The sequence below is a fragment of the Macrobrachium nipponense genome, chromosome 6 (genome assembly GCF_015104395.2).
Source record: "Macrobrachium nipponense isolate FS-2020 chromosome 6, ASM1510439v2, whole genome shotgun sequence".
NCBI lineage: Eukaryota > Metazoa > Arthropoda > Malacostraca > Decapoda > Palaemonidae > Macrobrachium > Macrobrachium nipponense.
This window is the reverse complement of record NC_061108.1, coordinates 20,948,350-20,976,213: the sequence shown is the minus strand read 5'-3', so window position 1 is coordinate 20,976,213 and position 27,864 is coordinate 20,948,350. Positions and strand designations below refer to the sequence as shown.

General features: G+C 37.7%; 2 protein-coding genes across 2 annotated transcripts in view; both read right to left on the bottom strand.

The window, feature by feature from the left end:
- Positions 1-12,100, bottom strand: part of LOC135216304 (uncharacterized) — a 41,608-nt gene extending 29,508 nt beyond the window's left edge. The window contains exon 1 of the mRNA XM_064251476.1: positions 11,888-12,100. The gene's annotated coding sequence lies outside the window, so the exon portion shown is untranslated. The remainder of the gene's footprint in view (positions 1-11,887) is intronic.
- Positions 12,101-14,248: 2,148 nt separating this feature from the next.
- Positions 14,249-15,100, bottom strand: LOC135216449 (uncharacterized). Its single transcript, XM_064251819.1, has one exon. The coding sequence runs from the start codon at positions 15,098-15,100 to the stop codon at positions 14,249-14,251; it is 852 nt and encodes a 283-aa protein (XP_064107889.1).
- Between the last annotated feature and the right edge of the window lie 12,764 nt (positions 15,101-27,864).

Sequence of the window (27,864 nt, the reverse complement as noted above, 5' to 3'; positions counted from 1 at the left end):
ACTTTTTCAAAGTCTTATCTTTTGTTACCTTATTCGATATGGGCCTTCTCAAACCTCTTCCAGTGGTGATCTGCACACTGTCACAAATAATCAAAGTGTCCTCCCTCTTCTCATCACCTATCATCAAGCCCATATATCATACTCTACGAACACACATGCAGACATGCCCTGCAGGCCGCCTAGCAACGATGGGTGCCGCATGACCCAAGCATGTGATTTCTGAGGTGACGCCGACCTCAGATTGCATTAGTCATCATTCCTGGCTGTTTTTCATTTCAGCATTCTTCAAGGAGCCTAGCGCTTGTCACTAAGCGCCCTGTCTCTAACCGGAAAAAGCTGAGATTAACAATTCATTACCACACCCTTTTTAAGATAGCTCGGCCACCTATGTCTTTTGTGTGCTCCTGTCGCACACCACATCAGCAACTGGTATATACTGGTTCATAATATTTAAATTTGCCACATGATTAAGAGCTACTTCCATTGCTGGAACCCTCGTGCTTCATCGGTTGCACAGGAGTTTAATAACTCCTAAGACACATATTGTGATCAACATTATGGCTACCATAACCGCAATCACTGGATCTGTGTAGCATTCATTGAAGAAAAATTCATCCTCATCATTATCCTCCAATGGTGGGACTGTTACCGTCTCTAATGGAGGCGGAACTTGAACCACCTCATGGTTTCTGTGTAAGTGTTTCATGAACACCTTTGTCGAATAATTGTAGACCCTGGCTGAGTACGTGAACCATCTTGAAACAACTCAGCATGCACCATTATTCAGCGCCTGCGATCCCTGTAGGTGTATCCAACACCCCTGTTGCTGAACTGTAGATTCGATGTCTTCCGATGAAGGAATCGTAACCACCACCACGTTGTTAATGAAATATCCTGTGACATCCATGCAAGTGCATCTCGCACCCGCCTCGTAGAAGATTGTAAACTCCTGATTTGTCCCAGAACATAATATTCCTGAGACAATCCACCGATGATATCTCGTCAATTGCAAAGGCGATTCATAACATCGCCGCTCATGTGTAGATTCGACCTTTGGTACTGTAGAACCAAACTGTTTCCGTCATCACCATCGCGTGAAGTTTGGAATTCTCTAAAGTCCTCGTGTGTTCGTATTTGAAAAGTCTACATGATCATAGAATAACTAAAGTCTTGCTTTACCACACAAATCTGTCATTAACTAATATACCCAACCTCATTGTCAATTATTAAAAATTCCTGACTAAAACAAAATATCATCTTTACCCACTGAATCCTCATAACTAATCCTTTATCTGACAAATATACTATCAAAACCCCCATAATGTCTATTCAGCAAAACCTCTGTACTGTTTATAGTTAACCTCCATCAAATATAAGGGTTTGCTACGTTTCGGCGTAGCCCATTTGGCGCTGCCGTTTCGGCTTGGCCGATTCGGCGTCAGAAAACTAATAGCACTATTCGGCGTAGCCGTTTAGGCGTCAGATTGTTTCGACGTCTTTGTTCGATTAATTTTTCTAGAAATGCAACACGTCCTTTCTGAACTTTATTCAGAAAAATAAAACAGTAAAATTTTTATATTATTAAAAGACTAGTGGAATAATATAAATAAAAAACTTGAATTGGGAAATAATATAAATTTTATTCACTTAGAGAATAAAGGATCCTATTAAAACAATAATGGGATAATGCGAGTTAAAAACTTGAAATGAAAATACATTATTTAGAAAAATAAAATTTAGTACAGTTTTTTTAACCTTAGGAATTAATTTTTCATTTCGTAATTATGAGCAATACCCTTCAGGAATTCAACAGGGTCTGATGACTCAACTTCCATTACTATTTTTTTTATTCTTTCATCAGCATTTCTATATTTCTTTAGCTTTTTGGGAGGTGGATATCCAGCGATTAATTTTTCAAGAAATGCATCACGTCCTTTCTGAACTTTCCTCAAGGCATCAATAAATTTCCAGATGGAAGGATGATGCATTCCTAGTTCGAACTGTAGACGTCAATTGGCAGCTTCAGCGTGATTGTTAGTGCGATCTTCATCATTTACAGTGCGTTCATAAAGGTTCCAGATCTCGGGAGCAAACATAGGGTTCATTCTTGCATTTCGACGCCTATTCTGTCGTCCAATATAAGTGTCTTCAAACCAATGGAATAAGGGTATTAGTTCGTCTGGAAGACCCGCTGCTAGTTTATCCATGTATTCGTCCATATATTAAAATTCTATTACTGCCTTCTCCTGTGTCTCCCAATAGAAATTTTTCTTCCATACCCAGTTGGGGAACATACAGTGTATAAGACTCGGGTATAACTAATTGCTCCAAATGAGTTGGGTTAGCTGGCGCTTTGTTTAATAATTTTCGTTTCCTAGTAATAAGTTTTCGCATTGCAGGCAAGTCAGGCCCTATGGCTAAAGCTGCTTGAGAAGCGCCAGTTAAACATTCATTTACTACAACGGTTGGTGGCTCCAGCGTTTCAGCACTTCTTTTCTTAATATTTGTTTTCAACTTTTCAACTTCTACTTTTGCAGCAGATGGTTCATGGGTATGTTGATTCAACTGGCGGATCACTTTTCCATCCTTCATATGTAATCTTACTTTACACCGATCTTTCCGTTCACATCGCCAGAATTTTAATTCAGAATCACTCTTGCTCGTTGCATCAAAAATAAAAAGATATCCATCGTGAATCACTTTGCTTCTTCCACGTTTTGTTAAAATATCTCCTTCCATTTCGTACAATAGGGCTTAGACGACTGAAAATTCTAAAGCTACCAAAAAGTAAATGTAAACAAAAAAAAACAATTGTTCAATTGTTAAACAATTGTTAAAATGAGAGCTAATTGCGCTATAACGACGAAGTATCTATTTGATGGCTAAATGTCGTTTACAGTGACAAAGTACACCAAAAAGTCTCATTCCCCAAATATAATGCCGAATACCCCTTCCATCTGACACATATACCCCGATAAATTCTACCTCCTGTCTATAATAGAAATGCTATGTAAAGCTTAACCCTGATTACAAGTTTCCCTTGTAGGAAAAAAAATAATAAAAATAATTCAACTTTTCCCATTACAAAACATACACGGAGAAAAAAAAACATATATAATTCAGCGCTTTTCCATATAAAACGCAGTATGTACCGTTACGGAATTTGCTGCCACAACATATCCCATTGACCAGAGTTGACCCCTTACATTCATCCCCATGGAATGTCATAATCGACATCCCTGAAAGCAGTGCAAATCTCCGAGTAATCAACTCCAAAAGGAAAAATCAGCAACTGGTCTCATCACAGCATTATCAGCATTAATCCACCTGTGAATACCTCATGTGCTCAAATCACACTATAGACTTGTCAAGTCAGACTTGCAACCTCAGAAATCTTTATTCCTCCTAATGGCCCAAAAATCTTTACTGATACTATATAACCATATTCCCCAAACATTGTCCCTAGGACATCCACAAAGGTACCCAAAAATTGTTCTCGAAAAAATAAACCATTCATGATGCTGCCACATGTATATAAAACCACATAACCACCTAGTCGGGATATAAACCCCAGAAAACCATAATTCAACAATTATATACCGCCAAATATAAACACTGGTGAATATAAAAATGCAACCCCTTCATAGGGACCCATAAAACCACAATGCAGTAGTGCCACTCCCCAAAAACAAAGCTTCAAATGGAGGTATTTTAATGGAATCACTAACCATAGTGTTAATATTATGTCTAACAACAACAATATATCTATCCCAGTTTTTATCATTTCCACCTACAGTCTTCCTGAGAGCTTCAAGCACTTTCCTGTTTGCGCGTTCACATAACCCATTAGCTTCAAGTCTGTATGGAATAATTGTTTCTTTCTGTATCCCCATGACTTCCGCTAAACATTCCAAAGTTTTGTTCACAAATTCTCTGCCATTGTTGGTCAATAAAACCTCGAGTGAGCCATATATGCAAATGATACCATTGAAAAATGCTATAGCTTCTTCTTCAGCTGTTTTATGCTTAAGTGGAAATATTTCTACTATCCTCGTAAGTTCATCTATTACTACTAACAGGTAATTATTTGCATATCTAGATTCACAAAAATTTCCTAGGATGTCCATATCTATTCTCTGAAAAGGTCTACATGGTATCGGAAATGACCCTAATTTGCAGGAAGTTATCCTTGCAGGTTTGCAAGCATTGCATACTGTACAGTTTTTGACAAAATTTTCCACATCTTTCCCCATGTTTTTCCAAATATATTTAGCATGCACCTCATTATACGTTTTTTCTATCCCCAAGTATGGACTACTGAACCTGCAATGTACTATATCCAAAACCACTGGAATTAGGACTTTCGGAATTACGATCTGTGTCGTGTCTCCTTTACTTCACTAGTCCTCAATTTATATTTAATCTTCCTGACCAACAGATTACCTTCTAATTCTAAACCCAAAAAAGGTAACTTATAAAGATTCCTGACTAATTCCCCTCGAAGAAACACTTTTGCGTCCGCCAAAATTTCATATTCATCTTGCCTTTGCTCTGTGAGACTCATATCCCATTGTATAGAATCACTAGTAACTAGCATAACTTGAGATCCTTCCATGTCATAAAAACTTTTACTAAGGGCGTCCGCTACTATATTTAATTTGCCTTCTATATATTTGCATCGAACCCTCTGATAGTTAAAAACCATCGAGCTCTTTTAGGTGACAAATCGAGTTTATTAAAAAGATCCAATAATGGCTTGTGATCTGTAAGGAATTCCACTTTATTCCCCATCAGTAGCATTTTAAAATGAACCAACCTTGATACTATTGCAAAGTCTTCTTTATCTTTGGTAGCCATTAATCTGTCATTGCTGCCCTTTGCCCTAAACTTCCTGCTATAAAAGGCTATGGGATTGAATTTCCCACAAGGCAAGCACCTATACCCTCCTGACTGGCATCAGTCACTAATGTGAATGGTTTGCTGAAATCTAGAAATTTCAGAACTGGGGGATTCATTAACGCGTCCTTAAGTTTCTAAAAACTATCATTCTAGGGTATCCTCCATTGAAATTTAATGTTTTACCCGCAATATATCTGTTAGAGGACTGCTATGTTAGAAAACCCTTTCACAAACCTACGGAAAACTGGCAATGCCTAGGAATGACTTCATTTCTTTCCTTGATCTCAGGGTGTGAAAATCCGCTATTGCTTTGACTTTATTGTCGTTTACTCTAACCCCTTCCTTGGATATGACATGGCCTAAATATGTGATTTGCTTTTTCAAGAACAAACACTTAGCTAGCTTAATTTTCAACCCTGCTAATCTAAGCCTCCTAAGTACTTCCTTAAGCACTTCAAGGTGTTGCCCAATCGAGTCTGTTGCAACCAATATATCATCCATGTACACAAAAACATTTTTACCCAATAACCCCTGCAAAACTGTGTTCACCAACCTGCTAAAAGTTATCGGACTGCCCGATAAACCGAATGGCATTTGTGTAAATTCATAGTGTCCCTTGGGCACTGAAAAGGCCGTATATTCCTTGCTAGTCTCACTAAGAGGGACCTGCAGAAAACCCTGTGCTAAATCAATTGAGCTTTAAATATTATGTCCCCGATTTCAACGAAAAGATCTGGTATGCATGCGACTGGATAATGATCAGGGATTGTTTTTTCATTTAAACGTCTAAAATCGACGCATACACGGACAGAACCGTCCTTCATAGGCACTGCTAACAGAGGAAAGTTGTATGGAGACACACTAGGTCAAATGATTCCTTCCTCTTACCATCTATTGACCTCTTTCTCTACCTGTTCTTTGATTTTGAAAGGTATGCAGTATGCAGGAATATAAATAGGTTTTGTGCCTTTCTCTAAGTTTACCTTATATGTTATAACACATTAGTCAATCCCATTTTATCACCTTGTAAAGCTACTGTATCCCCAAATTTTGCCAAGAGCTCACTTACCACTTCAACATACTCACTATAATCCACATTAGCTAAATGTTCTCTAAATATTCGCTTCCTTGATTGCATTTCTGCCTCTGAAAACTCAGATTTCCCCTCTACAATAGCCACTGAACCACTGTCATTACTCCTTTCTTGGAGATCTACCACATGTGTATTCTTCCGGTATTTTCCAACTGTATCATTACAGTTCAGTAATTCTATCCATGTAACGCCAGTTTTTGATACACTGTTCACTAATGCCGTGCTAATAATCCCTCAATTATGCACACATCCGCGGGTTTTCTCATTTCCCTCAACTTGACTTTTACCATAGTCTTTGAACCTCGCATTAAAATAACATCCTCTGATAAAACACATTTATATTTGTGGTTAGTACCTCCCTGTTCCACGATCCCATAAATATCACCACCCATGGTTCTCATTACATCCACCCCATTGTTAGTATCAGTAATAATATTAATATTAGTATCAGTATCACCACCCATAATGCCATTGTCACATCCACCAAAATTGTTACCACCGTGACCCCCAATATCCCATTTAACATCACCACAGTTATTCCCCGTATCATCAGTGTAGAATTTGGTATCACCACTCCCCATATCCCCAGTATCATCACCATTAGCACCGCCAAACGCACCCCCTTTTTCAATAATCTCCATATCCTCAGTTTCAATTACGTCCTCATAAGGGAGAAAAACAACAGGTATTCCAATCGTTGTACCACTAACCCCCGCATGGACCGAAATCTTGTGTCTTCTACATGCAGGATGGCCCAGCAAAAGTCTGTTGCCCAACGCAACCCCTTTTATAACCAAAAATGGTTCTGTTAACACACTATCACCCAGAGTAAACCGTATCCTAACACAACCCAGGGTGTTTAATCTATGGGCATGCACATCACACACCGTCTCCGTTGAGGGTTTCAAAGGGTAATGGGAGAACATGGATTGATACAAATTATGATCCATTAGGTTGATACTCGCACCGGTATCAATGAAGACCGGGATATCAACATCCTCCACTGTTCCATAAACTATAGGCTTGGGCTCTGGGGCATCCCCCACGAGACCAAAATGGCACATACAAATTATCTGTGCCCTTTTTGTTGATCAGCTTTCCAAAAGTTTTGCTGATCCCTTTGCCCTCTTAAGTGACCTGCCTGGGAAGTTCTCGTATTATAACTCCTAGAACTTTGAGGTGTAGGCCTCGCATCTTTCCATATCTGAGACAGACAAGATTGCCAATAGTGATCCACACTCTTACACATTCCACAATATTTGACTCTACATACTTTCTTTGTGTTCCCTGGTTTATTACAATTGTAACAATGCAACTGTTGTTGCCTTTGATCAATCGATCTTCTATTATATTCTACTTTTGTACATAAATGGGGAGAAGGAAATTCTGTGTCTCTTTGCACCGTATTTCTTGGACCGATCCCATTAAAAAATGTACTATCTACAGTAGGACATTTGGACATATGTTTCTGAATTTGGGCATAAATTAATTCTTTGTCTGATGTAGGTTTAATCTTTTCATCAAAACTGTCCACTAATGCGTCCAGTACGTCGTGTAATAGCATCCCAAAATGGATCAGTTTATGTAAATTCTCAAGTGAGAAAAGAGACATTACCCCCATTAACCCACTTAGAGGTTTTCAATTTCTCTATCCATTCTCCTGCTGAGTCGAAAAGCTTTGAGCTATGTTCAATAGGGTTAGTTGTGCCTTTCTGGATTTTATATAACCCTCTTAAATCTCTCACCATATCCCTGTGTTCCTTTAAGCCATAAGCTGCTCTTAAAAATGCCTGTAAATTGGTCCATGACTGGCATTTTGCATATTTAAAGCTCCTACAATAGTAGGAAAGATCACCTTTATTGAAATCTAACAAGGCTCTTGCCTCCGTGAACACCTCTATATCATCTGTAATCCCCTTGGTGCTTAAATAGTTATTCACCCCTTCAATAAAAATTTTCACCAGCTATGAAAGAACCCCATCCACAACCCCACGGAATGAGCTCACACACGCATTAACATTTGTAATGCAGTGAACCAGAGTCTGTGTACCACTTGCGTCACCCATTTTGCTTTCTTTATGATAACCCTTATACCTCACAATCTTCCCCAACCTCAGTAACATTAATATATTTATGCACACCCAAATCCCAATCCAGAAAAATTAATATTAATCATCCACCAATAAAAGATAAAAATAAGCATGCACCGCACCCAACAAACCGCCATATGAACAGCTGTTAATATGAAATACAAGGTCACGCCAGGAACAGAAAAACAGGGAGAAGACAAAAAAAATGTTCGAGAGAAGACCGCTTAACTCAGCATCCATTCACACCCCTGCCTCTCTCTCTCACTCTCTTGCACAAGGGCGTAACCCACAATACCAATTTTTCCCGTATTTCTTACCAAAAAACCACTAATGTCCACCGAATCTCGAGGGACATCAAAATAAAACACACTTTTGAGTAAATTAACACCAATAAAAAGAGAAAAGAAATTAAAGGAAAGGAAATATAAAATTATACACTCACGTCTTCATAGAACCGGAGCCAGAACCTGTTTACCCATTGCAAATGCTCGTAATCCATTCACGATACGCTGTAAACACTTTGATATGCCATAAATACACTTCACCACCGCCAAAACACCGAAACATGACTTCACACAAAACTATTGCTAGAAAGCCTGGCTGGCTGTGCCTGCACACACATGCACACACAGCTGCACCCCGAGTATCTACAGCCAAGTAAGCAACAATGTGAGTTGCCCGATCCATAATTACAGACACCCTCCTAAAATTATGCCTAATCTATCTAAAGTTTCTTCGGAAGCGCTACCTATGGCCTATGAAACCTTTTACCCGCTGCCACCAAATCTCTTAAACGAGTTTTTAGGACCCAATGATACTCGTTTAAACAAATGAAAGAAACTGCTAGCAAGCAACTGCCTACCCTCAATCTGCGGCTCAAACTCTCTCTGGGCGTCAACTGAAATGGAAGGCTGGGCTAATAAACTCTCATAGATACAAAAATATACTTTTTATTTCCCAAATTAGCTAACATTAAAATGGAATAAAATGAATACATTAAAGTGGAATTAAATGAATTGTCTGACCCCAAAAAAACCGTAAACTATCATTTTCCTCTCCTGAACCAAGTTTAAGTAAGTACCCCCTTAAATCTCTCTGTGTCTGATTAACCACACCATTTTCAATAGTCAAATAAGTCTCAGAGAACCCATTCTCTTATATGGCAACATTGAACCCATCTGAAATAAAGAGACCATACTTATTACACCTCTTCACATGTGAAAGTTAATCAAAATTAATGTGTATGAACCACACTTCTCTTTCTCTTTTCACTTAAAAGGTTAACTTTTTCAAAGTCTTATCTTTCGTTACCTTATTCGATGGGCCTTCTCAAACCTCTTCCAGGTGTGTTCTCATCACCTATCAAGCCCATATATCATACGCTACAAACACACATGCAGACATGCCCTGCAGGCCGCCTAGCAACAATGGGTGCCGCATGACCCAAGCATGTGATCTCCAAGGTGAGCCAACCTCAGATTGCATTGGTCATCATTCCTGGCTGTTTTTTATTTCAGCATTCTTCAAGGAGCCTAGCGCTTGTCACTAAGCGCCCTGTCTCTAACCGGAAAAGGCTGAGATTAACAATTCAATACCACACCGTTTTTAATATATATATATATATATATATATATATAATTATATATAATATATATATATAATAATATTAATATATATATAGATATATATATATGTATATATATATCATCATCATCACGGGAACCATAGGGAAAGGCATCGTACTCAGGCACATTAATTTTGCCGACTCATTAAAACCACGCACTACATATTTCATCAAAATTACGCAACATTTAAAAATTCAATGAACAACTGCTTGTAGAACATTTAAAAATTTACGAATATCTTAAAATAGGAAAACATACTAAATGCCAAAATTAGGTACAGTAAAGTTACATTTTAAAAAATTAAAAAATTACAGAAAAACACATACAAAAATTATTACATTTATGTAAAAAAATATATAAATAAAAAATGAAAAATAAATACCACTAAGACAAAGGACGGGCAGTGACTGAGAGAATTTTAAAAAGACAAACAAGCACCCTAGGCAATGAACAACTGAGCAGAGGAGTATTGCGTATTTAAAGACGGAACTATCTTTTTTATCATAATGGATTCCAAGGTTGTTAGGTCGCTCTCAATTTGAATTTGGCCTATAATAGTAAAATCCTTATCATTAATATGTGTTTTACCTGATTTAGAGAAGTTCCTGATATTTGACTGCTCGGGGTTTGTTAATCTGCTGCCCGTTCTAAAACTTAAGCCCCTGTGAGAATCTATTCTCAATTTTAGTAACCTCTCCTTACAACCCACATAAGTCCCGTGATCACATATCGGGCACATTTATTTATATACAACATTAGATTTTAGAAGAGGACTAAGGCGGTCTTTCTTTTTAAACAGGGATCCGATAGATAATAGATTTTTTGGAGCGAATTTAAGGTTCAGTGTCGGAAATTCTTTTTGAATAATTGTCAAGAACTTTTTTCTGAAGAGGTCGTCATGAAAAAATGTGAAGCTAGCAAACATTTTTAATTTTGGTACTGTCAAAACCGTTGGCACCTCTATGAATCGGGCATCAAGCATTTCTTAAGTATTTTAAACAAAAGTTTGTCTAGGAAGCAGTTATTTTTAAGATATTGGGAAGAAGGTTAATTTCTTCAACATAAGTAAACCAATTAGAGGTATGAGTGAGAGCCCTGTGTAGGAGAGTTGAGATAGTATGGAGTTTAAAATTATAAAAGCAAGAACTATAAAATTTTATACCTAACCCAGTATATGTCTATTTTATAAAAACACCCGTGTAAGAAGCCTTCCTCGTTCCTGGACACTAGAACATCCAGAAAGGGAAGCTTGGTTTTTTCTTCTTCATCGAGTGTAAATCTAATTTGGACAATTTTAGATCACAGTTATCATCTTTAGCTCATTGTACATATCATAAGCTAAAGATGGGTACTTGTAAGAAAGAGAAAGAGAAAGAGAGAGAGAGGTAATCAATAATGAAGTTACCTGCTTCGAGAGTCTGTCAGTGAGAAGGAGTTGAGTCTTAACTCGTAGTGAACGCTGATGAAGATATGACAATTTGTCGCCAAGAAAACCACAATGTTTTTTGTTTTAAATATCATCTGTGATCAGAGGTGTAAAAATGAAACGTTGCAAGCTGTCCCATAGAAACTAATTTTCAGTAGCTTCCCCAACGAAGAATGACTGTGGTTATGGTTTCTATCTATACATGTAAGATATCTTCCGAATCCTCAGAACTACTCGGCTCTGGAGGATAAGAATTTGTATGTAGAAACTGTCACTGGTGGATATGTCCTCCCTACTACTGCGTGTCGTTGTTCAAACTACTGCAGTAAGGTATTCCAGTCATGAGTGTCACCCTCGCCAAATAATTTAGTCTGCAGAACATGACGTTTGGAAATTGTATGATGCCTGACACTTTATCTTAAGACGTGGTTGGATAGAATTCCTAAAATCGTGCTGTTATTGTGATCGCTTGATTTAAGTAAAAGTGAAAGAATTTTGAGTCTGCCCAATGTAATGGTAGTACTATGCTTTCACATATTAGAGTGATACCCCAAAATGATTGTTAATATTTAATAATGTGTTAAAATTCCTATGGAACAAAATAACAATTGCGTCATATTTCCTAAAATCTTCCTCATAAAATAAAGCTATATGAAAAGAGAGAAAAAAAATCAAAGCAGTACGAAAAGTTAAGCGTACTGAAAAATAGATATCGGACTATGTTAATTGGAACATATAGACGGAAACTACAAACCTTCTAGATAACCTATGGTGTGAAAGTCACTTGTTGTGAAATTGTGCTCTACCCTTGAAGGACACCACCGCTCATAACGATGCCAGGCGACTGACTGCCCCACTACAGTCTTTGTGGACCAAGTCTTGAATGACGTCAAGGACGGTCAAGGTTTTGTGTGCTGCCATTCGTCTCTTTGCTCGACATGTCACTCATTAGTTGGATCTTTCCTGGATGGTGACCCCAGAGGGTTTTGACCCGATATGTAGCCACCTTTGCCGTGTGTTTATTACAAGCACGTTGGGGATGACCGCAAAAACATCAACAAAAGCCTGTAAATATCATAAAGATAATGGACCACCCAAGAAATATTAGTCTTAGATAACGACACCCCGAACTCAAATAAGAAATTTTCGTTCATAGGTTAAAGTGATAGGTATATATATGATCTTACCTTGGTGCGATTGATATACGCACACTTATGTGTTCTTTAATGCCCACAATGAAATGAACGCAGGCGATGGGTGATTTATGTTATGGATCGAACCTACCGTGTATACTGCAGAAGCCAGCGAAGGTAAGTAGTAAAATACGAAGTGAATTTGTGATAACAATAGCAAAAACTATGTTTATGCTTGTTTGGAGATGAAAGCTTTATTAAGAGACAGTAACAGCTTTTTAGCAGCTGATACATTAAGTCTCATAATAGTATAGGAATAATATAGGAAACATAAACAGGATATAATAAAGAAACAATATAGTTAACACTATATTGCTATTTGAAATGGGTTGATGATTTTGGAAATCTTTCCTTTGGTCAAACTGCATTTTATTAAGATCTTGTCCAGTCTGGGATAATATAGCTTGCTCACCTTTTTCATACAATTTGATAAAAAACATTTACTTGTCTACCTCCGGTGAATTGCAGAGTTGCTTGGGATTTTGTACAAGTAATTGTCCTCCATTGATTAGAAGAGCCGCGTCCTTGATGAGAGAGAGAGAGAGAGAGAGAGAGAGAGAGAGAGAGAGAGAGAGTTGGGGTGTCCGGGGTTCAATTCGTGAATTGTGGTTGGCTGGATGAATTCTTTCCAGTAGGAGAAATTTGCCTCGTTTTTGCTGGTACTGTCGTCTTTCTTTCAAACACCGTTATCCACTTTAACACTGATGAGTTTCAGTATTTTTTGTCGGTTTATACGTCCTTCTTAGTTGATATAAACAACAACTTTCTGACAGATCCTTAATTTGTCTGTGAGAGAGAAAACAATTTATTGTGCAAAAAAAAAAAAAAAAACTTACAAAGCACAGCACAACAGGCAACCCAGACGCGGTATGCGTGTAGGGGAAAGCCCTCTTGAATGAATGGCATTGACTGTGGTATTATACATACCTTTTCCACCCTATTGATTACTAGACAAACGTCATTCATCAGGGCTGATATGGTACTCAGGTAGTATTACAAAATTTAAATACAGGTTGTGGTATCATACATACCTTTTCCACCCTATTGATTCCTAGACAAACGTCATTCATCGGGGCTGATATGGTACTCAGGTAGTATTACAAAATTTAAATACTTATAGGTAGCTATATTGGGAAATTACAATATGTTGAATAGGAATTACCCATTTAGTGATTGCACTGTATAATCAGTCTTAAGTACTACAAGATATTGAACTTTTATATATATTTTTCAATATATAAAAAAATGATTTGAATGTCTGCTATACAAGATACACATTTTATCAGGTTTCTGTTGAGGTACACAATTGCTACGGAGTAACATGTGGTATACTATGGAGTAAATAATGTTTTACTTTATAACAGGTTAAAATTTGAAATAATTACTTGGCAGTATGAATGACATTCAGATGAGGTCAACACATCAGATTTTATATAAATATTATAAGAAAAATTAGATATACAACAGTTTTAATGATGTTAACACGAGGCTCCAAAATAGTATGTTCTACAATGTAGTATTATGCTCAATATGCTAATATAGATATTTAACTGAATGAGTTACATTTAGATGAGTCAACATATAAATTTTAAATTAAAGTTATAAAAAAAAGGCCCATAACAATTTCATTGGTGCTAACAGGTAACTAAAGAATAAAATGTATACTACAATTTAGTTCTGCACAATATACAGATAATTATTTTGCTGAAAGAATTGCATTTAGATGAGGTCAAAACATAAGATTTGAAGAAAATATTATAAAAACAAAGTAGAAATACAACAGTTATTTCTTATGCTACGAAGTGAATAAAACACACTACAATTTGATTTTGTACAACAAGATACAATATATACAAGTCTATTGACTATCTGGAGCAAGCAAATTTTGGATGAGTATTGATAACCCTTTTCAGCACACCAGGTTACAGAAAATGCTTGAGTAGGTCAACTCCACTCAGTCCCTGTGGCCTGTATTGAGTAATCTCTTCACACTCCACGAGATAATGACTTAGAGTGTGCTTCCTTAACTCGCCACATAGTCTGCAGCATGTTTCTGATGGACTGACAGCTGGCAGTACCTCCCAGAGGTATCGGCTCTGCATCCTTAGTCTGCTATATGTTGTTTGCTTCCTTCTGCTCTCCAGTCCACAAAGTTTGTAGTCAGGTGATTTACCTCCAGTAATTTCAAGGTATTTTCTTATTGATGAGTGTGTTTCTTTGAGCATCTCTATTCTCTCATTGTATCTTTGCATTATTTCCATACCAACTGAGTCCTTCAACATACTCAGGGATGGTGTCAGTTTGTAAGCCACTCTCTCCTTCCTTGTGCCTTCTTTAGCAAGCTCGTCGGCTCTCTCATTGCCTTTGATTCCAATGTGTGAAGGCACCCATATGAATGCAACCATTCTGTCGGCTCGTCTGATCTGTGATAGCAGGTCTATAGCTCTTCTCACTATGATATTTGATTCAGCTTTTCTTGGTGTTAGTGATTGCAGGGCACTCAGGCTATCTGTTGCTATTATGGCATTGTCCTTTTTCCTATTTATGATACTCAGGGCAGCTGTAATACCTAGAAGTTCTGACTGTAATATGGAGCATCCATCTGATGATCGTAATGATAGAGGGTATACCTCCTCTCCATTCTGATATACAGTTACCCCGCTTCCTGCTCTACCATCTTCCAGGAGTGACCCATCTGTGTAATAATGTATCCATTCCCCTTGAATACTGTCCAGCCTCAGAAAATAATCATCCTTCAGCAATGCAGGATTCATCTCTTCCTTTTTCCCTTTTAAAGCTGATAGCAATATCTCAGTCTCTGGTATGCTCCATGGGGGATGTCTTTTACATCTATCTTGATTACATCTAAGTATTCTTTCATGCTAGAATCCTCTATTAATTGTCTTGCTGCAGTAACCCAACCATTCTTTAATCTTCTAGGATAGCTGTGAATTAGAGTATCTCTTGTTAATCCATCATCATCCGTCATGATGGACCTATACAACTGGATGATTGCTGATCTTGCTATTCTGTGATGTATTGGATGCAGACCTGCCTCATTCCTCAATATTTCTTGCCTGACACTTTTAGGTGCCCCTATTATACTTCTTGCTGCCTTGTTCTGGATGATTTCTAGGATACCAATATAGCTCTTCCTCAGCGGCAGCAACATGCTACTACTGTAGTCAATTATTGATCTTATTATAGATGTATAAAGTCGCTTCACCATAGGTACACTTGCACCCACAGAGCCACATGCTACTTTCCAAAGAAGGCGTAACCTTGCTGCTGAAGGCTGTACTATTCTCTAAACTTTATACAATTTATGACACCTGTTATTAAGTATGACACCCATGTACTTGTACTGGGCTACCTTCTCTATTCTATGCATGTATGTGCAGTATCAAGGGGTTGCGTGTACCCCTTGCTATCATCTTAGTCTTTTCGGGTGATATGACTAATCCCATGCTGTTACATAATGATGTGCATGCCTTAATTGCCTGTTTTATTCTCTTATCTGTGCTAGCTTGTACTACTATGTCATCTGCATATATGGTTATTATGATTCCTGGTATATTAATTTTTCCTAGTACATTCATTAGAATATTAAAAAGAGTGGGTGATAGAACACCTCCTTGAGGGGTACCCAACTCCATTTTTTCCCATCTTGATAGTACACCTTCAAAGTAGACACAACTGATTCTATCTGTTAGGTAATCCATTATGAGTTGTAGGAGTCTTCCTTCTATCATTTCTGCCAACTCTGTCAAAATAATTATATGGCTAGCCCTATCAAAGGCTCCCTTTAGATCTATGAACACTGTGTATTTTAACCGTAAGGCTGCACTTACTCTATGAATACAGTGGTGTGTGCTCCTCCCAGGTACGTAGCCATATAAATTCTTTGAGAGCTTTTTCCTAACAAAGAAATTGAGCCTATTTAGTAACATTCTTTCAAATACCTTGCACAGACATGATGTCAATGAAATAGGTCGAAATTCACCTGGCTTTCCTGGTTTTGGCACTGGTATTATGATTGACTTCTTCCATGCTTTGGGTATGGGCTGTCCTGACCATATCATGTTGTAAAGTTTCAGAACTGGATTTCCACTCACTGTTGTGAGGAACCTGATAGCATTATATGTAATCCCATCTAATCCCGGTGCAGTAGACTTCCCACTCTTCAGAATTTCTTGCAGTTCTTGCTCTGTGAAGAGTTTGTCATCACATTTCCCTGCCTTTTTTTTGTTTTAAGTGCTTCCCTTAACTTCTTTATTTTCTTCCTTATCCTCTTCTCAACTGCCACTCTAACCTTGATGGGTAGTGCATCATTGTTAGCATCAGATGCCCACTTTGTCATAAGTTCATTTGCTCTTTCTCTTGGGTTGGGATGGAGCGGTTCTCTGTTTTTCCTCCCTTGAGCTATCTCCTTGCAACCTCACAAGGAGGTGTTTTTTCATTGATACCTTGCATAAACGTAATCCAGAACTTCTCTCTTGAGTTCTTTTTAACATCTTGCACTTGTTTCTCCCTTCCTCTATATATTGTTAGGTTTTCTAGGCTGGGGTTATTCATCCACTTCTTTGCTTTCCTATACTGCTTGTTGATTCTCTTCACTGCAACATCTGCATTATACCAGCTTGTTGGTTGTTTCAGTGGTTCTCTCCTCTGCTGATGTGTGCGGTTTAGCACTTCCTCTTCTAGCTTTTGTATATGATATATAATATTCCTTCAGTAGGTAAAGTAGATAAGGCCTAATATGATCTTTGAACCAAATTGATATCGTTTATCATGTTCATTATGATAACGTCGAGCATCTGACTGTGAATCGACCAGCACTCTCACTTCTAATATATATATATATATATATATATATATATATATATATATATATATATATATATATATATATATACTATATATACATATACATATACGTACACGTGGTTGCACTCAAAGCTAAGAGAATAAGTTTAGGTTCAAGAAAAAAAATCCTTGCTTGAAAAAGGCAAGAAGAAGAAGTTAGAAAGTGTCCTCTAAAGGAAAGTTAATTTCATTGTCGGTATGCCCGAATTCACTCATTGCTCTTTTAGCTTTTGTAACTCATAAAAGTAGCACATAAACACCTTATTCCGTCAACTTTCAGGATACACATAGATAAAAACCTGAAAAATCTAACGTCTCAATTAAAGCAGATAAAACACTTTTTGTAAGTTGTCCGTTACCGAAGGAGAAAATGGTGTCATGCATAGTCAAGTTGTTCCACGTACCTTTTACCTGTTGTACCTGTCCAGTCAGCGTGTAGATTTTTAGGGAGCTACTCTATCCTCGAAGTTAAGCAGCTTTCCTCAGATTCTTTGGCTGATCGTTATAGCCCGAAGTGATTAGTTAGATTGGAACTTGAGACTGGACAGGAAAATTGTACTGTTACAGCTTTATATACCAGAAATTCACGTCAACTAATCTTTTAAGTTAATCAGTTTCAGGATAAGAAGTTACTCATCAAGGTTATATTACCCCTGCTGACGAGTTTTTGCTCAAATATGCAGTCAAAATTTCTGGAGTGGACCATGTAATATTATGAGGGCCGTGGTGTACTTATGTTTTGCCTCTAAAATAAACTGTACTCGGACACTCAGCATGCTCAGTAACCGTTATGGGATGCTGCTTCAAGGAAACAATGAACAGCTAGTTCTGATTTGAGCATCTACTGTTGTGCTTAACTAAGGACATTACTTTGTTTTGTTTTACAGCAAATGACATCACATATTTATGAATTGATTCAAATGGCTATTTTTCCGGTCTTGAGGAGAGTGGTCCAAAATATTGAAACTGAACTTGAAAAAACATCAAATGAAATGCTGAATAAATATGCCATCTAATATGATGGCAAAAAGTGAATTCCGCTCTACTACTGTAAGTGAGGTTAAAGTAAAGAGAATATTAATAGGCTCTTGATAGTTTTACCAGATTTCCAGGTAGACTTCCTGAGTTTTTAAGACGCACTGCTCTGGAAACAATCAGTGGTGCATCTGCCTGAGAAGAACTTTTAACTTACCCAAGTCAGATTTGAGAACTACCACGGAAAAAATGACAGGTGAAGGCTTTAATGTGTGGACGTATTAAAAGAGAGAGAGAGAGAGAGAGAGAGAGAGAGAGAGAGAGAGAGAGAACTATATGGCCTCATCATTGATGATGATCATGAATGTGATCACTCTCGTAATCCCAGAAAGGTTGAAGAAAATCCACAATTCTAAGGGATCTTTCGCCAACGTGATCAATTGCTTCTTCAGCCGTACCAATCTGGCGAAAGCTTCCTCATCAGAGAGAATATGTATACATGCCAAGAATTGTGGACTTTCTTCGCCCACCGATGACATTGATTATAATAACTGAAAGACTACTTTGTCTCTCCAGCGCATTAAGTAGGGCCACATCCGATATCCCATTCATCATGCCAGTTATCTTTCATACACCATAAAGTGGTTCTGTGGGGAAAATTTTGGAGTATCACCCAAACATTTAAGTAAAAACAAACACCCCGTCGGTACAAAAAAAAGATAAAATCGAATAGAGATGGACAAATAATAGAAGAAACACACTTTAGCGTAACATAGAAGGAAACAAAATTAGGAAAAAAGACTCGAAAAGCTGATAATTTTAATGCAAAGCAATTCTACTTTGGGTTTTGGAAAAATTTTTTTTTTTTTTTTAAGTAAAAGGAATTACCTTCGTCCTTAAAGTCAACTCAAAACTCAGTCTGTTCCTAAAATTGTTGCATATGATTTACACTTTAAACAATCCGATTACATTTTTTTAGTTCCATTATAAGTCGGAAATAAAACAAAAAAAACAAAAAACACATACACACACACACACACACACACACACACAACATTCAAGTATGGGTCGCCCACAAACCAATTCAGTGCATGACTACTGAAGAATTTCAGTCATATATCTCAACTTCAAGATTTTCTCTTTGTTTTCGCTGTCTCAGTTTTGATGGAACATTAGAATTATTGCGTTTTTTACTTAATTACCCCCAGACGGGCCAGAGCAATAATATTCATAGGCTGGAAGTTCTCGGGGTGCCAGGAATTCATTTTTTTTAATCGAACGCGTATAGAACTTCTAACGACGATGCCGCATACGTACTTTTGTTAACATTTGATCTTTCTTTCTTTTACATCCGGCGGTGAAATCCACTCTTAAGTGAGTGTAATAGGGAATTGGATAGTTAATCATAGGTGCCCCGCAGTTTGAAAGTACTGGGGAACGCTTTTGATGTTTTACAGCAGGGGTGGCCTGACTTATAGAGACTCCGAGATCTACTCTAAAGACTGAAACTCTTTTAACATACTACATCATCACATATTACATTTCAAATAGCGCCATAGTACGATAAAACATGAGTAACAATTGCCTCACTTTATATACTATAATATATATATATATATAATATATACTATATATATATATATATATATATATATATATATAGATAATATATGTAATATATATACATATTTATATATATATCTATATATATATATATATATATTACTATATGCTAAGCTTGTGTTTTGTTTGTTTATATAGGATTGTGGGTGAATGGCGTTCGACCAAACAAGTGGCCGCGGTCGACTGGTAGATGGCGATCGACTGTCTGGGCACCTCCGTTTTACAAGATAGGATTAAGAACTAATGCTGGGGTCACACATTCACGTATCACGACGGCGTATGCCCACGTAGGTGGATCGTGGGCATCATTGAAGTGAAATGACCTTGAACAGCTGGTAAACAGGACATGGGCTGACGGACGTAAAGCCAGCAGCGTAAATTGCGCCGCAAGAGTACGCGTAACGCAAGCAAGGTCGGACGCCTACCTGGAATTTACTCCGATTGTGTAACGTTCTATGTACGTCAACTTCACGTCGTGACCACGCCCACCGTTGTGGGGCTGCAGGGTACAAAATGGTCGGCCTGTAAACAGAGCAGACTGTAAAGTGATGGAACATGTATGAGAGAATGTAAAAATATTGCATTTTGAAAATCCAGGTTGTAAATTCACTTTGGTAGAATTCTGCATGTACTGTAAAATATTGTATATTTTTAAAAAAATTAAAAAATTAAGTCAGACATTATAATATACATACATATACCATTGGTAGTTCCAACATCTTGGGCTCCTTCTGACGGACGACGTGGGGCTTGAGGAAGTGGAAATTACTGGAATACGTTCAATATCCACTTCTCCCGGTCCGTCAGTCGTCTGCTCGCCCCTTGGCCACTCTTCTGAGACGTCATGGAGAGTTTCCGTGTCGCTGTCATCACTCAGAATCTCATCCAAATCCGACTATTGTAGGTGGAAGTTGACATTTTCCCCGTCCTGAATGTCTGCAGGAGTGGCTGTAGGAGTCTTCTCCGGGCCGAAAGAAGGTCCTGCAAGAAGATGTGACGTTGATGGTCCCTTCCTTGGTCGTTTAAGGAGGTACGGCATCTTGAAGGGCATTGTGGAGAGTACTTGGAGGAAACTGCTGGTTTCGGGAGACGGAAACAACAGCTGACCTGACCTTTTATACCACACTACAGCGTTGCCATGTCGTACTGGGTTGTAAATGTGCGAACCGGTTTCCCCGTATATAGGCTACAGCGCAAGGGGAGGCCCACGTGCTTCGCGGCGGAAAGAAAACAATGACGGCGAACAATGCAGGTGACCTTAGCGCCTACCCTGCAGCACCCACGACTTGTTTTGAACATTTCAAAACTGGAGCGGGCGACGGCGGCCTAGTGGGCGGAGCTTAGCGCCCTGACGACCTTTCACCGTACGGATACGATTTTACGTATGTTTTACGTTACATTTACGGTTTACTGACGTAAGCTGTTGCCAACTACCAATTTTCGCTCATGCGTGTGCGTGCGTGCGTTGATACGTGAATGCGTGACCTCAGAATAAATGTTCTTTCTCGCCACAGTTAAACGTCAGTATACAAGCGCCGTGAACTTATCTCATATTTATCACAAAAAGGCTAAAGAAAAGTTCAGCGACCGCATGTGGGGAGAGCGAGCCTTCGGCAAATGCTGGATCATCTCCTGTTGTGTGACTCGGTACTCAGCTTTTATACGATGCATGTTGGGTTGAGTTGCCCGTGTGGGTATATGGCGAGGTTTTGCTCTTGATTCCACTGGAGGTGAACGAGAATAAATGGCAATTCAAATGCTTTTGGTAACGTGTGGGGTTCATTCTCTGCTGACTTTATATATATTTTTTCTATGTTAATATTCGTGCAATAAGAAGTTAGATCCTTTGAATGCCATTTCGAGATGAAGGTCCCAAAGAATTAAGGCTGTCGATATAAAAAAAAAAGCAGGGACGAATTTTTTTTTTATAAAATCTACTTCTCAGGTAACCCATTATCATTATACAGGTCCCTGCGATATATATATATATATATATATATATATATATATATATATATATATATATATATAATATATATATATATATATCTGTGTGTGTATGTATGTATGTATGTATGTGTGTGGGCGCGCGCGCGTGCGTATGAGAGAGAGAGAGAGAGCATGTTTGTTTATATATATATATGCATGTTTCGGTTAACCTGATTTAATTTTTTATTTTTCAGTGTTTTAAACAGCATCCAGGATACAACCGTACATCTTGAAAGCAGAAAACCGATGCCCCCATGATGGTGAAAATGCTCGTATGACAACTGTCGACCTTTTAGGCTTGATGGCATTTGATTTGCCGTTGTATTGTATGACCTTGCTTGACTTCGAGCAGGGCAACGAGTGGTTTGGCAGAAGCAGGTTTCATGGCCGCAACATTGGTAATGGATTTATCTGTTACAGAAGAGAAATGCTTTTTCTGGAAGGGCTTGTCGATCGTAAGCTCCTTTCTTGTGCTAACCTGATCTCTTGATATTATCCCCTTTCACGAAGTTCGTTTTGTGCTTGGCCGGAACGCAACGCTATTTTTAATGATGAGAGATATCCTTCAGGAAATTGCTCTTCTCTCTCTCTCTCTCTCTCTCTCTCTCGCTGACGTTAAAAAGGCTATGGCATTATTCGTCTTGTCTAAGTCTATTACCTTTCCATTTCTGGATCCATAACGTTTTCATCCTAGAATACGAATTCATTCATAATTTTGAGAATATTCACTTTTTGTGACCGTTCTGAAAGGTCTAACGTCCAGCAATATACATCTTGTCAAACGTGAAATCGTATCTCTATGTTACTCATGCATGCAATATATTTGTCGGTGACATGCTCTCGGATATTCTTCTTTACCTTCAGCTTTTCCCATTTCTATATGGGGTCGCTGTTTCTAGTCAGCTTTCTCCATCTATCCTCTGTCCTGTACATCTTGTTTTGTTAGACCCTTTTCCTTCGTGTCATTCAATAATTTATCTTTCCACCTGAACTTTGGCCTTCCCCTCCCTCTTCTGCTCTCCACCTCCATGTTCATAACCCTTTTACATACGTGTTCATCTTCTCTCCTCATGACATGACCAAACCATTTGAGTCTTCTTTCCTGAGTTTTTTTTTCTTTTTTTTTTCGTAACCTCTAATACTTTGGATGTCCCCCTGATCAATTCATTCCTGACCTTATCTCTTTTTGTGGATATTGCGAAGGTGAAAACTTGACTATCCATACAGTCGCCCTGACCAGAGTCGTACCGGTTGGGTCGGTCGACCATTCGTGTAATATCTTCTGGCCAGTGAATTTCCTATCGCATGAAAGAGGATCTGTAGAAAGAGAGCGCCCCTGACCATCTGATTTTCATCTGCATCGTTTTGCGGACTCTCCCAATTTACATTTGCATGATCGCATTTGAAATCGATGCCTCGGGTGTACGTTGAAACTTTTTCGCTCAAATCCTCTCACTCAGTGGAAATCGATCTGCTTCCCGGATTACGTGGCTCGGTCGCTGGTTCTTTCCATTACCCAGGGTTGGAATTCTCATCATACTTCTGTATTTCTGCTTCCTTTGCATTTTTCTTTTTTTTTATTTTTTACTGCCCTTGGATAGAAAATTACCGTCTGTGTAAGGTTTGTTCACACACACGCACGCAAAAAAAAAAAAAAAGTTTCGTTGTTTTTGTCCAGCCAACTCCGTTAGTCTTCTGTTTTTCTAGAGAAAATTTTTCTTTTCTTTTTTTAACCCTTCTTGTTATCTCCACTGAGAAGTAACTACCTTTAATTTATTTATAAAAGCTTGAAGCGATGCAAGATTCCTTTTGATATTTCAAGTAAACCATCAGAAAAGACAATTAGGGTGTAACATGTTTTGGTTCTGCTCTAAATTTGCTGAATAGTTGTTACTTTCTGGGTTGTTAATAGTTTCAGTGAGAGAGTGTGGCTTATTTTCTTTTACAAAAATATCCAGTAATCTTGAACTAAATTTGCTTGACCTAAATGTTGGGCATGTTACAAACTTAGCGGCTCATACTTTGTTGTTGAACAACCATTAATTGTACTTCTTTGTGGAGTATGTAATCAAGGAAAGTCCCAGGATGTCATTGCAGCTAATTTAAATTCTGAATTTGTTTTAACTCGGGTAAATAACGTTAGATTTAGTCTTGCTTCTCATAATCTTATTTTCTTTTACAAAAATATCCAGTAATCTTGAACTAAATTTGCTTGACCTAAATGTTGGGCATGTTACAAACTTAGCGGCTCATACTTTGTTGTTGAACAACCATTAATTGTACTTCTTTGTGGAGTATGTAATCAAGGAAAGTCCCAGGATGTCATTGCAGCTAATTTAAATTCTGAATTTGTTTTAACTCGGGTAAATAACGTTAGATTTAGTCTTGCTTCTCATAATCTTATTTTCTTTTACAAAAATATCCAGTAATCTTGAACTAAATTTGCTTGACCTAAATGTTGGGCATGTTACAAACTTAGCGGCTCATACTTTGTTGTTGAACAACCATTAATTGTACTTCTTTGTGGAGTATGTAATCAAGGAAAGTCCCAGGATGTCATTGCAGCTAATTTAAATTCTGAATTTGTTTTAACTCGGGTAAATAACGTTAGATTTAGTCTTGCTTCTCATAATCTTATTTTCTTTTACAAATATCCCCATATCTGAACTAAATTTTGCTTGACCTAAATGTTGGCATGTTACAACTTATGCGGCTCATACTTTGTTGTTGACAACCATTAATTGCTCTTTTGTGGATTATGTAATCAAGGAAAGTCCCAGGATGTCATTGCAGCTAATTCAAATTCTGAATTTGTTTTAACTCTGGTAAATAACGTTAGATTTAGTCTTGCTTCTCATAATCTTTAACGGAGCAAGCGAACATTCCCCCAACAAGCGACTAGAATTTTCTCTGCACACTGCCAGTGCAGGGTTTGAATTACAACTGACGAAGTTACTTATTTTGCACGTAAATTTTCAACGGCACCTCTTCCTTCTACCAATCAGGAAGTGCCGTTGAATATTTTAACATTTCGTTTTGAATGATTGTTATCTCAAGAAATTAGTATTCTGTGTAAAATGAATAACTGCTGCCTTCTCTTCATAGTCCGCTATCTATGACATTGCATCCTGAATTTGAAGAAAGACAGGTTTTAGATTTTTGCGAAGAAAACTATTGTGCCGGCTGTATGTCCGTCCGCACCTTTTTTTGTCCACCCCCAGATCTGAAAAGCTACTGAGGCTAGAGTGCTGCAAATTGGTATGTTCGTCATCCACCCTCCAATAATAAAACATACCAAATTGCAGCCCTCTTGCATTGGTAGGTTTTTTTTTATTGAAGGTTAAAGTTAGCCATAAGCCGTGGTTAAAATTTCATGGGCTGCGGCTCTTACAACATTATACCGAGAACCACCGAAAGATAGATCTACTTTCGGTGGCCTGGATGTGCGATGCACAGAAAACTCGATTGCGCCGTCGAAACTCCGGCGCATTTTTTACTCGTTAATGTTTGTTACTTCAAAATACGATGCCCCAAATAAGACTCCACAATTTCCACCTAGATCTTCATTCTTCTTTTATGTTCTAAATGTCAAGAAATTGAGCATTTCATTATTTCTTGTTTTAGCCGTTAAAATGTTAACAATTTTAAAGCGAATGTGTAATACTCATACGTACAAAAGCTTGAGATACAGAAATGAATGTATATCTTTTAATGCTACCTGAGAAACTGAATATTTTCTCTGGAGGGGTTTTTTCGCAGTCGCTGACATTTCCTCAATATCCCTTTACAGAAATGGTATCATGTCACGTCTCACTGATAATACAGCCAATTTTACATTCTCTCTCTCTCTCTCTTTGAGAGAAGTCCATGAATGTGCCAGACTGGCAAGTCATACAACTTTAAATGTTTTTTAAGAGGGTTCTGATTACTCTATAATCCACTAATATGGGTGCCTTTTTCCTGATACGTGATGAATGTATTCAGGAACGAATACTGATTTTTCATTTTGAAGTCAGTCCAATCTAATTTGTAATATATATATATATATATATATATATATATATATATATATATATATATATATATATATATATATATATATATATATATATATATATATTATTTGAATTACGGGATAATTCTTTATTTAATTCATATAATTCAATGCTTCATTATTCATTATTCTACGAAGATGGATGCGACAGCTCCAAATGTTCGTCAAATTATATATTCCCCTTAATTAAACGACTTCAGCTGCCCTGGTCGTATGAGAGGTCGGTTCGAATATGCCTCATAACGGCTAGGGTCGTCCATTATTCCCTTTATACTTCTGATTAGTAAAGGTTATCTTCATAACCAACTCAGTGGAAGAACAGGTCAACATTACCCTTCACGGGTTCTTGTTGCCAGGGAAACATTGTAATTCCAAAGTTGAAGACTATTCTAGCACAGTTCAGAAAGGTGTCTGCTTGGTTCAATTATTCAGACGAAGTGTTTTACCCTGTATTAATATGACTTCCTCTTCCTCTTTTGTTGAGCAGTGTTAAGATTTTGGAACTTGAAATTATGAATGATTGTAAAATTCTTACTCATAGTTTCACCGTTTTGTAGAAAAAAATATAAGCAAAAATAAATGGCGCAAACTAAAGAGCATAACCGCAAGTATTGACATTTGTATTTACTACTTTGGATCTGATAAAGTTTAAATAGACCACTTTCCGTTTCGAAGTTTCCGTCTGGGAATAACATAATACAGCTCTCCTTCCTCTCTTGTCTACCATTCTGTATCCATGTATCTATCTGTCTGTTCTATTGCACGGTGTAACAAAGCATCCATCCCCACTAACGCAGCGTTGTACGTTAAAAGGTCAAAGTGGATATAAGTGACTAGGAAATTCTGTGCAAGCACCTACAACGCACGCACACACACACGTATGTGTATGTATAATATATATATATTATAATCTATATATATATATATAATTATCTATAATATATATCTATATTACCACGTCTTATAATATCAGAGTAGCACGGATAAACTCTGTGAGTATAAAACTTCCACTACTTCTTACACCTCGTACCTATAAATAATCGCTCCAGCATTGCGCTAGAGTGACTAGACGCTCTCCTTTTACCATCATATGACGCCCACCTAGGCACTTCCTGACAAAAACTGAAAAATGAAGCTCTGTCATCACTTTCCACCCTGCTCACCAACGCTTCCCGGATCCCTGTCTTCAGACCGCTCCCAATAATCCTCCCTTTATGAGCCATGCTGTAGGACGTCTCAGTTCCAGAAGTCCTTGATTCATCACACTGTTGGACTGTGGAAGTCTCCTTGAGGATATGATGCAATTGGAATTTCAGTGCATTACCACTCCACTGCTACTCTCCTTTCATTTTAATGCCTTTGTATCTATTTGTTAATTCATTAAGTTATTTTCCTCTTCTTTTTGCATTTCCCTTCACTTCCTCTTCTTCTTCCTAATGAAGACTATATTTCTTGGAAGCTCAACTTCCGATTATTAACAATAATAATTACTTGAACAAACCACCCTAATACACTCTGGTCCATCTTTCAGCCTATTCCAACATGTTCAGCATGACTCTGAAAAAATCACATCTGTGTCAGTCTCCATATATATGTTAACGGCAGCAGTATTACATTCATTACGGTACTGGCTTTCCAATTCGATGACTTACCACGTAATACCGTGAGCTTATATGAAAGCCTTTTGAGCAATCTTGTGGTAAAACTAAAGGCTTCAGGAGGCAACATACATTATTGTAGTGTGTGCATGAGTGAGACAGTGAATGTAGGATCACACTAATGTTTCACTATTTGTTAAAGATTTGTCTCATATCTGTACAAGCTGTTTAATTAACAGCCTGTACAGATATGAGGGTAGTTTTTATTTTAGTGTGAGCTTGACTGTTACCATGTGAGGATATCTGGTGGCAAGAAATTTTGAGAGAGAGAGAGAGAACTAGAAAAAAATTGGATATGATTTAGAAAACTATAAGCAAAAACCTAACGTGGTAGATTTAGCAGATCAAACTCCAGTACTACAGGTAATTTAAG

What these genes read in the sequence shown, in the direction of transcription:
- LOC135216449 (XM_064251819.1), bottom strand. Translation starts at nt 15,100, where the DNA reads ATGAATCCTGCATTGCTGAAGGATGATTATTTTCTGAGGCTGGACAGT.